This window comes from Pelophylax lessonae, assembly GCF_965119305.1.
Source record: "Pelophylax lessonae genome assembly, chromosome: 11".
NCBI lineage: Eukaryota > Metazoa > Chordata > Amphibia > Anura > Ranidae > Pelophylax > Pelophylax lessonae.
Window position 1 is genome coordinate 6,654,239 of NC_138778.1, and position 15,712 is coordinate 6,669,950.

The window sequence follows — 15,712 nt, forward strand, 5'->3', positions numbered from 1 at the left end:
TTGCTCAGGGATGGCGGTATGATTTCTCATAGGTCCTGGCATTGCTCAGGGATGGCGGTCTGATTTCTCATAGGTCCTGGCATTGTCAGGGATGGCGTTCTGATTTCTCATAGGTCCTGGCATTGCTCAGGGATGGCGGTCTGATTTTGGTCGTGTCATTGTCAGGGATGGCTGGTGACAATGGTTGCTCTGTGTCTGCACAATAAGTGGTGGCGTCATGGATGTTTATACGTAGTCTCCATCAGACGCCTGTGTGAGAAGGTGACCACGTAGGAGCACAGCTGACACGAGTGTTGTCACTCTATATCAGGCAGTGCCTGAAAATGAGACTGACACACCCCCTACCAGTCTCCACCCCCTGCTTCCTAAGCCCCATATGCAGCTGAGCATAGACTGACAAGCCCCCACCAGTCCCCACCCCCTGCTTTCTAAACCCCTTATACAGCTGAGATTAGACTGACACACCCCCCACCAGTCTCCACCCCCAGCTTTCTAAACTCCTTATGATGGCGAGATTAGACTGACACGCCTCCACCAGCTTTCGAAGCCCCTTGTGCAGCTGAGATTACACTGACACGCCCCCCACCAGTCTCCACCCCCAGCTTTCTAAGCCCCTTATACAGCTGAGATTACACTGACACACCCCTCACTAGTCTCCCCTCCCCCTTCACCCCCAGCTTTGTAAGCCACTTATGCAGCCGAAAATCGACTCATATGCCCCCCACCAGTTTCCACCCCCAGATTTCTAAGCCCCTAATACAGCTGAGATTAGACTGACAAGCCCCCCACCCCCTGCTTTCTAAATCCCTTATGCAGCTGAGATTAGACTGACATACCCCCCACCAGTCCCCACCCCCAGCTTTTTAAGCCCCTTATGCAGCTGAGATTACACTGACACGCCCACCCATTAGTCTCCACCCCCAGCTTTCTAAGCCCCTTTATGCAGAGATTAGAGGTTATGTAATCACCTATAAAGAAAAAAAAGGCATTCATAATTTTCTTCTTTTTTTTTTAATAATTACATTAAAGTTTTGCCTTGCATTTCTATTTTAAACTGAATGTGTTGTTTTACAAGGTGAGGGTCCACATATACTTTATAATGTGACTCCACCTACTTCTTACATTTTAGCTCTAGTTATCATTCAATGTGAACTTCACCAGAGAGACCGAACTAAAAACACAACCCTGTGTGTTACATGTGAGTTACATGTGTGCTACATGTGAGTTACATGTGTGCTACATGTGTGCTACATGTGTGCTACATGTGTGCTACATGTGTTCCGGAATTGTCATCAGAGGAAAGTGGATAAAAAGGGGGCCATTCACAACTGCTATTCACTCCCCTTTTTAACCCTTTGTAGTTTTGTGTTCTGTCCTGATACTAAGAGAAGATAGGACGGCAGATTTAATCACTGAGAATTAGAAGGAAGGATTAGAAACTTTACACTGAGCAAATATGGATCACAACGCCAGTGTTCAATCTCTGTGCAGGAATTAAAGACACCCAGAGAGCTTCCACCATGAACACTGAGTAGTAAAAATGAGTCAGCTAGTGATACTAATGATTATTTTATACTAAATTTGTGAATTTCTTCATTTAACATCACCGAGAAATCCAGCCGGTAATATTTAAATAATGAGCACAATTAGGTGTCATCACCACTTTCTTCAATCATTCTGGAAACAGATTGCCCTCTGCTGGCCACTATTGGGCACTGCATGCGGATAAAAATCAGCACTTGTACTAAACGGCTCAGGCTTGGAGATCAGTCAGAGATAAATATTACAAGTATCACTAAATAATCAAAAGTATTGGGACACCTGCCTTTACAAGCACATGAACTTTAATGTAGGGTGACCAGATGTCCCCAGTTTCTGGGGACAGTCCCCGGACAGAGCACACTGTCCCCAGACGAAGTCTGTCCCCAGATTCAGGGCCGGATTATTGAACACAGGGCATGTTGTGGGGGAAGGGCTAATAGGTAGTTGTAGAAATAATCTGTGAGAGAAGAGTGCAGAGGTGAGCTATGGATGTGGGGGGGTAGAAGGGTCCTCTGTGCATAGCAAACCTCTGAACCCTTCACTATATGCCTAACACCCTACTGTATATTATGTAGTCCTGTGCCCAGCGCTCTGTGTATTATGTAGTCCTGTGCCCAGCGCTCTGTGTAATATGCAGTCCTGTGCCCAGCGCTCTGTGTATTATGCAGTCCTGTACCCAGCGCTCTGTGTAATATGCAGTCCTGTGCCCAGCGCTCTGTGTATTATGCAGTCCTGTACCCAGCGCTCTGTGTATTATGTAGTCCTGTGCCCAGCGCTCTGTGTAATATGCAGTCCTGTGCCCAGCGCTCTGTGTATTATGTAGTCCTGTGCCCAGTGCTCTGTATATTATGTAGTCCTGTACCCAGTGCTCTGTGTATTATGTAGTCCTGTGCCCAGCGCTCTGTGTAATATGCAGTCCTGTGCCCAGCGCTCTGTGTATTATGTAGTCCTGTACCCAGTGCTCTGTGTATTATGTAGTCCTGTGCCCAGCACTCTGTGTATTATGTAGTCCTGTGCCCAGTGCTCTGTGTATTATGTAGTCCTGTGCCCAGCGCTCTGTGTATTATGCAGTCCTGTGCCCAGCACTCTGTGTATTATGTAGTCCTGTGCCCAACACTCTGTGTATTATGCAGTCCTGTGCCCAGCGCTCTATGTATTATGCAGTCCTGTGCCCAGCGCTCTGTGTATTATGCAGTCCTGTGCCCAACACTCTGTGTATTATGCAGTCCTGTGCCCAGCGATCTGTGTATTATGCAGTCCTGTGCCCAGCGCTCTGTATATTATGCAGTCCTGTGATCAGCGCTCTGTATATTATGCAGTCCTGTGCCCAGCGCTCTGTGTATTATGCAGTCCTGTGCCCAGCGCTCTGTGTATTATGCAGTCCTGTGCCCAGCGCTCTGTGTATTATGCAGTCCTGTACCCAGCACTCTGTGTATTATGCAGTCCTGTGATCAGCGCTCTGTGTATCATGCAGTCCTGTGCCATTTGCCAATACAAAAAAAAAATATGTCCCTGGATGTAATTTTAAAAATCTGGTCACCCTACTTTAATGGCATCCCAGTCTTAGTCCATAGGGTTCAATATTGAGTTGGCCCATGCTTTGCAGCTATAACAGCTTCAACTATTCTGGGAAGGATGTATACAAGGTTTAGGAGTGTCTATGGGAATGTTTGACCATTCTTACAGAAGCGCATCTGTGAGGTCAGCCATTGATGTTGGACGAGAAGGCCTGGCTCGCAGTCTCCGCTCTAATTCATCTCAAAGGTGTCCTATCAGGTTGAGGTCAGGCCAGTCAAGTTCCTCCACCCCAAACTCGCTCATCCATGTCTTTATGGACCTTGCTTTGTGCACTGGTGCGCAGTCATGTTGGAACAGGAAGGGGCCAACCCCAAACTCCTCCCACAAAGTTGGGAGCATGAAATTGTCCAAAATGTCTTGGTATGCTGATGCCTTAGGAGTTCCCTTCACTGGAACTAAGGGGCCAAACCCAACCCTGAAAAACAACCCCCACACCATAATCCCCTCCTCCACAAAAAAGAAAAAAATAAATCAGACTGGAGTTCTAACCTTGCAAAAAAAAAAAAAGTTCTACTTTAAATGACAATATGAATTGTGTAGCAATTGTATAAATTATATTTATTTAATCTATTTTTTCCCATGATAGTGGAGTTATCCTTTTAATTCTTCAGATCACCTTAATATGAAGTCCATTTAAATATGGCAGCCAGTTTTCCAGCATTGACATGCCGATGCGGTGAAGAAGTTGGTGGACAAGTTTATTCTTGTGACAGGAAGTATAATAAAACTCCGGAGCGATTTACAGCAGAGACTCCTACAAATAACTGCAGGGCTCGGTACAGAACAATCCCTTTACTTTCGTCCCCTGCGGCCTCTTTTCCTCTTTCAGGATAGAATAAGTGACACATGACAGATGCCATCCCGTCCAATCACAACGCAGCTCTTAGTATAGAGATGTAGGTGTGACCACAGGGCTGGGTCCATACATCCCGCACTTAATTGCCTTAACATAGATTAGTCTTGGCTGTGGCTCCTGTCATTAATAAAGTCCCTTCAAAAAAAAGATGTGAATCAGCACCTACCTCGCCGGACTGGATCGACCTCTCCGTCCGGGTCCTGATAGAATTCATTACATAAGGCGGACAGAGATGACACCGCGGCTTCCTGGGATTAGTAAATCAGAGATAAAGATACGGGATGGAGAATTACTGATAGCAAATCTTCAATATTCTGAATGACTTAAAAAAAAAAATACTCTTTTTTTACTGACTCAGCTAATTAACCGAAATCAGGTGGGAGGGGTCACAAGAGTTTTATATTACAATATTATTTATTATTATTAATATTATTATTTATTAACCACTTAACCCCCGGAGGATTTGGCTGCTCAAAGACCAGGGCCTATTTTGCGATTCGGCACTGCGTGATTTTAACGGACAATTGCGCGGTCGTGCAATGCTGTACCCAAATGAAATTGACGTCCTTTTTTCCCCCCACAAACAAAGCTTTCTTTTGGTGGTATTTGATCACCTGTGTGATCTTTATTTTTTGCGCTATAAACCAAAAAGTAGCGACAATTTTGAAGAAACAACAATATTTTTCACATTTTTTTATATGAAATTCTCAAAAAAAAAAAAAAAAAAGGTAAAAATCTAAATTTTTTAACATTTTAGGCCAATTTGTTTTCTGCTACATATTTTTGGTAAAAAAAAAAAAAAAAAATCGCAATAAGCGTATTTTGATTGGTTTGTGCAAAAGTTATTACGTTTACTAACTACGGGAAAGATTTTTGTCATTTTTATTGTGTTTTTTTTTTTTAACGAGTAATGGCGGCGATCTGCGATTTTTAGCAGGACTGCGACATTGCGGTGGACAGATCGGACCCCTGACTGACATTTTGACACTTTTGGGGGTACCAGTGACATTACTACAGGAATCAGTGCTATACATATGCACTGCTACTGTAAAAATGACACTGGTAGTGAAGGGGTTAACACATCAAAGGGGTTAAGTGTGAGCCTAGGGAAGTTTTTTTTTTAACTGTATGGGGGAGGGGCTTGTGAAATGATCATAGAGACCTGTAATCCTATATAGAAGGATCACAGGCACTCTGTGATCATTTCAGAGAGAAGAACGGTCAGCTGTGTTTACAACATCCGACCGTCCTTCTCTCTCAGCGGGGAGCGATCGCGGGTGCCCGGTGTCAATCGTGGCCACCAGTCCTGTGGCCCAACTTTATTGGTGATCAGTGGGTTAAATGTATCCCCTAGGGGCGTGATTCTAACTGTGGGGGGGCGTGGCTTGTGATTTAACCAGAGAGACTATACGATCCTACATAACAGGATCGATCCTACATAGCAGGATCGTATGATCTCTGCAGTTACACCAGGGAGAACGACAGGCGGCTTTGTTTACATCAGCCGCCTGCCTTTCTCCCTCTCCAGCGGGAGATCGCTAGTGGCCGGCGGGGATGCCAGGGAACAAGCGGGGGCGGGAGCACACCTCCGGCGGCGCGCGCTCGCCCCCTACAGGCTCCTGGGCAAGCGATGTAGTACTACGTCACTTTGCCCAGGAGGGGCTGACTGCTGCAGTAAATGTACTTGCGGCGGTCGGCAAGCGGTTAATAATATATTATTAATATTTATCAATATTGTAATATATCATCATTAATGAGCAGAATTGTTATACTGTAGGCCACCAAGGTTGCCTATGGAGGGGGGGGGGGCATCAACATCCCTGTGTTAGTCAATAACCCCCAAAAAGGGCGGATGACCCCTCCATTGGAACACCTATTTATGACGAGTGCATTTTAAATGCATTTATGTGATTTGCCAATTTTTTTTTTGTTACTGAATCAAGTGTTTTTAATGCTGCACTTGGTTGACGCCCCCTTTAATTTACACTTGTATTGAAATTTATATATCCTTCCAATATGGAGGGGCTCCTTAGTGTGTGACTTCACTTCCACCCAATGGGGACAGAAGTCGTCATTTCCCAAACGAAGAGCGGATGACCCCGCCTTCTCATTTCTGCCTCCCACATTACTCCCATCTGTGAAAGTTTTTTTTTTCTTTTTGAAAACCTACATGAACAACTCCATGTAACTTTAAAGAAGCAAAGTTTGAATAAGTAGGATGAGAGAGATTCCGATATACTGTGAAAATATAACTAAAATTCCGATGTATTTATAAGGAAAATGTCTGCGGAATATTTTACATGTGTTTTATTGTTTTTATGCTTCCAATAAATGATTGACATTTTAATTTTGGTGTAGAAAATCTGTACATCTCAAAGGTCCTATGATTTTGGGAACGTTGTTTGGGTATTATTAATAAGTGAAGCTGCTCCTATCTTACAATTGTATATTCGGTAGTGAGGCGGGAGTTGCCTCTATAAGAGCCCAGAGATATTTATGTTCAATAAAAAATATTGCAAAATTAGGCAACAATCAGGATGTCATAAAGTGAGGATGTGTGGCCAGATTATGGACATTCAGTAATTCCATATTCTTAAACGGTAAATCAGATTTTTCAAAAAGTCAATACTGACCTACAGTATGTAAAGGCACTGCGGAGCAAATAATCCTCAAAGTTCACAGCAGGTATCTTAGTTACTCTCCCAGCGGCTGAAGTCCCCTATACCAGCAATGACTAGGCAGCTCAGTTCCTACCGCCCAGCAGTGATTCTTCAGCTCAGCTCCCCCTGCTCCTCTCTTCCCACAGTGACTCAAAATCCTAATTCCGCCCTCCCACCAATGACTGGTAGCTCTGCTCCCCTCTCCCAGCTGTGACTCCTCAGCTCAGCTTACCCCAGCTCCCCCTTTCTAGCCTTGACTCAAAAGCTTAGCTCTATCTGCTCCACCCTCCCAGCAATAACTCAGCAGCTCTGCTCCCCTCTCCCAGCTGTGACTCCTCAGCTCAGATTCCTCCTCTAAGCAGTGACTTAGCAGCTCAGTTCCTGCCTCCCAGCTGTGATTATTCAGCTCAGCTTCCTCCAGCTCCCCCCCCTTCTAGCCTTGACTCAAAAGCTTAGCTCCACCTGCTCCACCCTTCCAGTAATAACTCAGCAGCTCTGCTCCACCCTTCCAGTAATAATTCAGTAGCTCTGCTCCACCCTTCCAATAATAACTCAGCAGCCCAGCTTTCTCCTAGCAGTGATTCAGCAGCTCAGCGCCCCTTTCGCAGCAGTGACTTCCCAAAACAACCCCCCCCCCCCCACTCCGCTCTCCTCAGTGTTTCAGCAGAACTGCCCAGATCCCCGCAGGGTTGGCTCAGCAGCCACCCAGCCTTTATATATAATTCCACGCAAATGCTCTGGGGAGGGAATAAGCTGCTGAAAACTTGAACAACTTCAGAGCTTCTGCTATGATGTTGAAGATGATTTCCTCCACAATGCCTGCAGATACAGAGGTCAGTGAAGGCTTGTTTTAAACCTTATTTGCTGTTTATTAGGAATCTGCAAACATTAGAATGTGATTGTCTATAACCTGGCCAGAGGCTCACTTTAAAATAAAGCCAAACATTCCAAACAACAGAGGAAAAGCTTTTTGATTGGACTTATTTTAGCTGTAACCTCATTATTCCCTTGCTGTCCATTGATAACAAATACAGCTTTCACATCGATGTCCCCATGTGTTGTGGAGGTTTCGAAAGAGCCCCCGTTCATAGGGAGAGAGGACGTACCTTTATATTCTGTCGGGCAGAGCTGGAGAACAAATGGAGGCTTTTCAAGGTGTCATTGATCAGCTGCTGCCAATCGGCTAAGACAGAAATCAAACAGAGGAGTTATTGGTGTTATAACAAAGAAATCCAACAATGCAAACTATTTCCTTCATGCAGCTCACCCTGGGGGAACCAATCAGTGGTTCTGCAGCCTCATGTAGCTTATAGACCCCCAGATGTTATACAGATTGCAGCAACCTACCATGAAGTGCGCAAATTTCCTGTTCTATCCCACACTTCTCACTGACATAAGGACAGGCAGAAACAACCAATTACATACAGGTATACCCCGCTTTATGTACCCGCACTTTACGTACACTCGTTAGTACGGACACATTGGCATCTATGGGAAATCTCGGTCAGCTTGACATGGCACTGCTCACGAACTTTAACATTGGTGTCTATAGGAAATCTTGGACAGCTTGACATGGCACTGCTCCCTGTCTGAAACAAATCACCGCTCTGAAAACAATCAGCTGAGCCAAATGGATCCCGAGCAGCTGTGGCAGTCCTGTAGGAATGGGTGCTCACCAAGGTCCGTGACCTAAGGAATCCATGTAAATGAAGAAGAAAGTGGCACTTCCAGACCCAGGAACTTGGAAACTTGAGTTTATTTCTTCAAATCATAGGTACAACATCAGACAAGACCACAAGACAGACTGGACAGCAGACGCGTTTCACACCTTGTGCTTATTCATTCAATGAATAAGCACAAGGTGTGAAACGCGTCTGCTGTCCAGTCTGTCTTGTGGTCTTGTCTGATGTTGTACCTATGATTTGAAGAAATAAACTCAAGTTTCCAAGTTCCTGGGTCTGGAAGTGCCACTTTCTTCTTCATTTACACTGCTCCCTGTCCAACATTGGCATCCGAGAAATCTTGATCAGCTTGGCATGGTACTGCTCTCTTTCTTTAACTGGTGTCTATGGGAAATCTTGGTCAGCTTGACATGGCACTGCTCACGAACCATAAGTTACATGGACACCAAACTTGCGGAGCATTGAGAGGGGACCCAGGACTACAACATATCATATTTTGAGGTCAGCCAGCTTGCCTAGGAAATCTACCATGTCATAGTCCTGGGTCCCCTAACGTGCTTCCCAAGTTTGGTGTCCTTGTCACCTATGGTTCAGGAGCAGGGCCATGTCAAGCTGACCAATATTTTCCACAGACGCCAATGTAAAACAAAAGGGAGCAGTGCAATGCCAAGCTGACCAAGATTTCTCTTAGACGCCAATGTTAAAGTCGGGGAGCAGTATCATGCCGGGCTGACCAAGATTTCCCTCAGACACCAATGTTAAAAACAGGGAGCAGTCTTGTCAAGCTGACCAAGATTTCCCATAGAGCTAGCACTTCTCTTCTGCACATACTGCCCCATATCATACCCTCAGCATTCCTCTTCTGCATATACTGCATCATGTCATACCCTCAGCACTTCTCTTCTGCACATACTGCCCCATGTCATACCCTCAGCATTCCTCTTCTGCACATACTGCCCCATGTTATACCCTCGGCATTCCTCTTCTGCACATACTGCCCCATGTCATACCCTCAGCATTCCTCTTCTGCACATACTGCCCCATGTCATACCCTCAGCATTCCTCTTCTGCACATACTGCCCCATGTCATACCCTCGGCATTCCTCTTCTGCACATACTGCCCCATATCATACCCTCAGCATTCCTCTTCTGCATATACTGCATCATGTCATACCCTCAGCACTTCTCTTCTGCACATACTGCCCCATGTCATACCCTCAGCATTCCTCTTCTGCACATACTGCCCCATGTTATACCCTCGGCATTCCTCTTCTGCACATACTGCCCCATGTCATACCCTCAGCATTCCTCTTCTGCACATACTGCCCCATGTCATACCCTCAGCATTCCTCTTCTGCACATACTGCCCCATGTCACACCCTCAGCATTCCCCTTCTATATATACTGCCCCATGTCATACCCTCTGTATTCCTCTTCTGCACATACTGCCCCATGTCATACCCTCAGCATTCCTCTTCTGCATATACTGCCCCATGTCATACCCTCGGCATTCCTCTTCTGCACATACTGCCCCATGTCATACCCTCAGCATTCCTCTTCTGCACATACTGCCCCATGTCATACCCTCAGCATTCCTCTTCTGCACATACTGCCCCATGTCATACCCTCGGCATTCCTCTTCTGCACATACTGCCCCATATCATACCCTCAGCATTCCTCTTCTGCATATACTGCATCATGTCATACCCTCAGCACTTCTCTTCTGCACATACTGCCCCATGTCATACCCTCAGCATTCCTCTTCTGCACATACTGCCCCATGTTATACCCTCGGCATTCCTCTTCTGCACATACTGCCCCATGTCATACCCTCAGCATTCCTCTTCTGCACATACTGCCCCATGTCATACCCTCGGCATTCCTCTTCTGCACATACTGCCCCATGTCATACCCTCGGCATTCCTCTTCTGCACATACTGCCCCATGTCATACCCTCAGCATTCCTCTTCTGCACATACTGCCCCATGTCATACCCTCAGCATTCCTCTTCTATATATACTGCCCCATGTAATACCCTCAGCATTCCTCTTCTGCACATACTGCCCCATGTCATACCCTCAGCATTCCTCTTCTGCACATACTGCCCCATGTCATACCCTCAGCATTCCTCTTCTGCACATACTGCCCCGTGTCATTCCCTATATCCTCCATACTTCTCTCCAGCATATACCACCCCCTAGGACACTTCCTAACCATTGTTTGTTATATCCCCAACCTTTCATATGTTGGGACGGGCAAACCTTTGTTAGTTTAAATAAGAAAAAGTGGGAAGATTTAAGATGAACTTACCTAATGCAGCATCTCCTGGGTGTGGGATTTTGGAAAGGGAAAGTTTTTCTATCAAATGGCAAACTGGTGAGAGAGAAAAACACAAATCAGAGTCACAGAGTCACTGAGAATGCTGACAACATGGCGACATAAAAGGCGAGGAAGGATAAAAGAAGAGGAATTGCCTTGGGTCGCAAATAAAGTCAGGGAGATCACAAGTTAACGATCACAGATATAGATAATTAAAAATTAAACTCAATTTTTTTTTTTTTTGTAATTTTTTCTTATTATAACAGTAAAAGAGCGCAACCTGACACTGTTTTTGATAAACAACAAAGATACTTTATGAGCAGTGCTTTCTGCAGCTCTCAGGGAGTAGATGTTGGGTCCCGTACACTAGGGTCGCGGGTGGCCACACCTATATTTGGCTCTCATCACAGCCAGCGAATTCCTTCAGTGATCGCTGCTGGACGCAGACAAAGTGCCTCCAGCAGCAATCCTCACAGGTAATTGCTGGCTGCGCAGGGAGCCACGAATAGGTGCAGCCGCTGGCGACCTGTGATTATAGCCTGCTATCAGCTGACTCTGGGTTACAGGAGGACAAAAGTAATATTACTCCTGTGACCCCAAGCAGGGCCATCTTTAATATTGATTGGACCCTGGGAAAACATTTTCTTGGGCCCTCCCAAATCCAGTTATCAGCTATTTGCGGGCAGTGAAGGCTCAAGGGGGAGCTGCTTTGGGCCCCACAACAATGACTGGGCCTGGGGCGGCTGCCCCTTTTGCCCTGTGTTAAAGATGGCACCGACCCCAAGAGAAGAAAGGACAGAAAAGCGTTGGCCATACTTTTCTTTTAGCTTGCATTTCACTACCACTCCTCTGTAGTGGTAGACCTCCTTTACTTTTCCTCCTTTTTAATGAAGCTCTGAGCCCTGGGTCCAAAGGCTTGAAATGCAGACCCTAAGCTTGTGTCAACAAAGTAGTTGTCAACATATGCACTAAACAACATCACCAAAGGGCCGCACATAATGTTCTCTATATAGCTCTTGAGAGGACTGTCAGAGACTGCAGACCTGATAGAGGAAATGCATACTTGCCAACTGTCCCGTTTTTGCAGGGACAGTCCCGGGAAATAGGAGCCTGTCCCGGGTAACTTACATCGTCCCAGCAAGCACCCCGTTAATCGGGCTGCCCGTAAATTGTCCGATGCTTGTAAAAAAATGGTAACTGCGCACGCGCCGTTCCGATGCCTGCTGTGCTCGGGCTAGCTCGCTCAAGCTCGGCCGGGCGGGCGCATGCGCAGGTATGTAATGGGGTCGCCTGGCGCCATTTTTTAAATCAAAGGCACTGGTTCTCAGCAGCGCCATCTTGCACTTTTTTTATATTTACATATTACATTGTTTTGTATGGTCACACCTAAGCATATTTGACACTTTAGAATTGCAGGGAATTGTGATGAGAATTTTAAACTTTTAAAGTGGGCGGAGCTTCATGGAAGTGGGTGTGGTAAGTAATTGATAGCTGTGCTGCAAAGTGTCCCTAGGAATTTTTTTCAAATGTTGGCAACTATGGAAATGAGGGTCAGAGAGTGAGGACAGGGTACATTGTTGGCTGGGAAGATGCTGCAGAAGACAATACAGAACTAGGGAGATGTTACATGAGGCTGGTGGAGATCAATGCTATTACCCCAATCAATGTTCTCACTATAGACTATTGAGGTCCCGGGGGCTGCACATCGTAAACCAAAAGGCTGCAGGTTGGGCACCGGGGCTCTAAGTGATGTAAATGAGTCCTTGTGGCTGCACTGGGCTAAAGAGCTCAGACAACAATCCTGGTTGCTCTATCACTTTAATACCGCCATGAAAGCAGACAGTAATCCAGCTTTATTCAGAAACCTGGAACAAATCTTGTAATGTTTATCCCAGGTCAGCTTAGTAAGATTGCAATCTGATGGATCAATGAATACATAGGAGTCTGACAACATAGGGCTGTATGAGGGCAGACTGGCCGTTGGGCTTTAAGTGCAGCATTACACAGCAAAACATGAGGCTTACCTGCTGGTCTCATCAACTCTCCAGCAAGACCCCTAGAGAAAACAGGAAAACATGCAATAACACCTGGACACATGCAGATTTCATTGTACAGAATGCATTGCAGAAACATCTTTATTTTTAATAACTGGACTGCTGTATTAATGTGCATTCACACCTGCAAATGCACCAGCAGCCTGATTAGATGCGAGAACCCCAGCGGGGGTTCCTGCAATTAGCTATGGGAGGCCCCCTCATTGAAAGCAATGAGAGCTCCCGGCTCCTGCAGCTAATTGAGGCCTCTCACATGTAATCTCTCATGCACTGATCACATGTGAGTGATTGGCCCTGGACGCAGGCAGTCTATATCTAGGTCGGATCACTTGCATGTGATCACAGCATGAGCGATTACAAGTGAATGGCCACAATTTGCTGCGGGAGCCAGCAGCCTCCCATTGCTTTCAAAGGGGCGGTCTCCACCAGGTTATTGCTTCTTGCATCTAACTGGAGTGCAGGTGTGTTCACATTCCTAATCAATAAATGTAATTTCATTTTTTTCTGTGATATGGCGCTTTTCCACTGCATGTACCAGCTCGGCTCAGCTCGGCGCGGCATGGCTCGATTTGCTTTTCCACTGCGTGGTACCAGTTGGCACGTCTCAGCACTGTATGGCTCGACTCGGCTCGGTTTGCTTTTCCACTGCGTGGTACCAGTTGGCACGTCTCAGCACTGTATGGCTTGACTCGGCTCGGTTTGCTTTTCCACTGCGTGGTACCAGTCGGCACGTCTCGGCACTGCATGGCTCGACTCGGCTCGGTTTGCTTTTCCACTGCGTGAACCAGTCAGCACGTCTCGGCACTGCATGGCTCGACTCGGCTTGGTTTGCTTTTCCACTGCGTGGTACCAGTCGGCACGTCTCAGCACTGCATGGCTCGACTCGGCTTGGTTTGCTTTTCCACTGCGTGGTACCCGTCGGCACGTCTCGGCACTGCATGGCTCGACTCGGCTCGGTTTGCTTTTCCACTAAAGTAGTAAGTGGGTGGGATTACAACGTAGTTGCTCCACCTCTACTGCCGTGACATCGTCTTTCTCTCTGATTGATTCTCTCTGACCAATCAGTGGCTAGTAGTGACGACCAATCAAGAGGCTGCATGCGAAGGACTGTGGGATATCATTTACACATCACATTTTGGTATCGGTACGGCACGCTTGGAACCCCATCCGAGGTGGTACTGTTTAAGCCAGCCGTACCATGTAGTGGAAAAGCCCCGCAGTACCAAACCGTACGGAACCGTTCAAAGACGTACCATGCCGTACCATGCTGTGGAAAAGCGCAAAAGCGAGCCATAGCGAGCTGTACCATGCAGTGGAAAAGCGCCATTAGTGAGGTGATAATTCTTTAATCTTTATAACTTACACACATAGGGTGCCACAAATGCTGAAATTGAAGAGGACCGGTCACATACACAAAATGGAGCTGAGCTAGAATTCAAGGTAACAGCACCTGTGAACTCGCTAGCTTGATATCCCTCAATAATGGGGCAGGCCCAAGACATTGCGCTGCTTGGGTCCAAGAATAAAATGTTGCCCCCCAACCCCCACAAAACAAATTACGCCCACCAAAAGGCCCCCACATCCATTATTGTATATCATGTTAATTAAAACTAAAATGAAATTTATCAGGAAGTCAGATTTACATGCAACAGCACCTTGTCTATTTGGAAAATTTGTAAGGAGCTGCATTGTGGGGTATAAGGACAACAAACAATAAAAAAAAAAAAAAAAAACTGTAATAACTTTATTAAATATAAAATATTATATATATTGTTATCTTCTTCCATAACTCACCACCGGATCTGTCCATCAAACACCCGCTGTCTGTCCTCAGTCCTCCTGTGTCTGCCACGGCCACCGCCCTAGAAGATCCAGCCTGCCCTGCGTGAGATGGAGTGCGCTGATGTCTGTCATTGCGCACACCACAATCACGCGAGGGACGTTCTTCGGAGTCCTCATACTGATCAGTTTGCACTATGGGCGGCAGTATGAGATGGGGAAATGCCACCCATAATGCACCGTAAACTGATGACACACAAAACTTCTGGAAAAAAAATCTGCAAGTGCTGACTGGGTCCAACGAACCCAGCGGGACTTATGGTAGGGCCGATCCTGCTCAATAACCTCATAAGCTCCGGCTGATACCATAACCCCCAAATTGGTATAACACTGCTTCAAGCATTTATCTATTTGGTGATTTTCAGGAAATTTGTTGCATTTTTTTTTAAGCTAGTACTGGTAAAATGACAGCTGGATCTGATTGGTTGATATGACAGACGTATAGAATGCTGATTCAGCTGCTTCTGACAAGTCTCATATAATTGTGAGTAATGAAATGACAATAGACAATGATTCAGGGGTTTTGCCATTTTCTGTCTGATGGGAGAAAAACACTTTAAAGACTGATGTGTAATGCTAATAAACCCTCTGTCGGATCAGTATGACGCAGCTCAGCTACACCTTGTGTTCCACCCAGGCGTTAAACTGCTATGATTGGGGGGGGGGGGGGGGTTCAGAGCTTTCTGTACAGGGACCAGAGCCTTCCAAATAGATTAGGAGAGGCGGCCATACACTTTCTATACAATACACAGTATACATGGAGCTCCAACATCTGACTGCTGAGGTTACCAGCGGTTTTTTCTTTGTATCCTGAACAATTGTTCTGGCAATTGTGGCTGCAATCTTTCTTGGTCTACCTGACCTTGGCTTGGTATCAAGAGATCCCCAAACTTCTCACTTCTTAATAAGCGATTGAACAGTACTGACTGGCATATTCAAGGCACTGGATATTTTTTTTATATCCTTTTCAATCTTTTTAAAGTTCCATTACCTTGTTATGCATGTCTTTTAACAGTTCTTTTCTGTTCCCCATGGCTTAGTATATAGCCTGCTCAGTGCATCCACGTGAGAGCTAACAAACACTAATTGCAATTTAAAAAGCCACAGATGTGGGAAATTAACCTTTAATTGCCATTGTAACCTATGTGTGTCACCTTGTGTGTCTATACCGAAGCAAAAAAT

General features: G+C 45.9%; 1 protein-coding gene across 1 annotated transcript in view; it reads right to left on the reverse strand.

Annotated features, from left to right (window-relative positions):
- The window catches only part of TBCD (tubulin folding cofactor D), a 315,022-nt gene that overhangs the window by 58,756 nt on the left and 240,554 nt on the right, over positions 1–15,712 (reverse strand). The window contains exons 23-26 of the mRNA XM_082272657.1: positions 12,662–12,693; positions 10,629–10,691; positions 7,743–7,819; positions 4,143–4,224 (exon numbers count right to left, since the gene is read on the reverse strand). Of these exons, the coding sequence (XP_082128783.1) occupies positions 4,143–4,224; positions 7,743–7,819; positions 10,629–10,691; positions 12,662–12,693 (254 nt within the window). The remainder of the gene's footprint in view (positions 1–4,142; positions 4,225–7,742; positions 7,820–10,628; positions 10,692–12,661; positions 12,694–15,712) is intronic.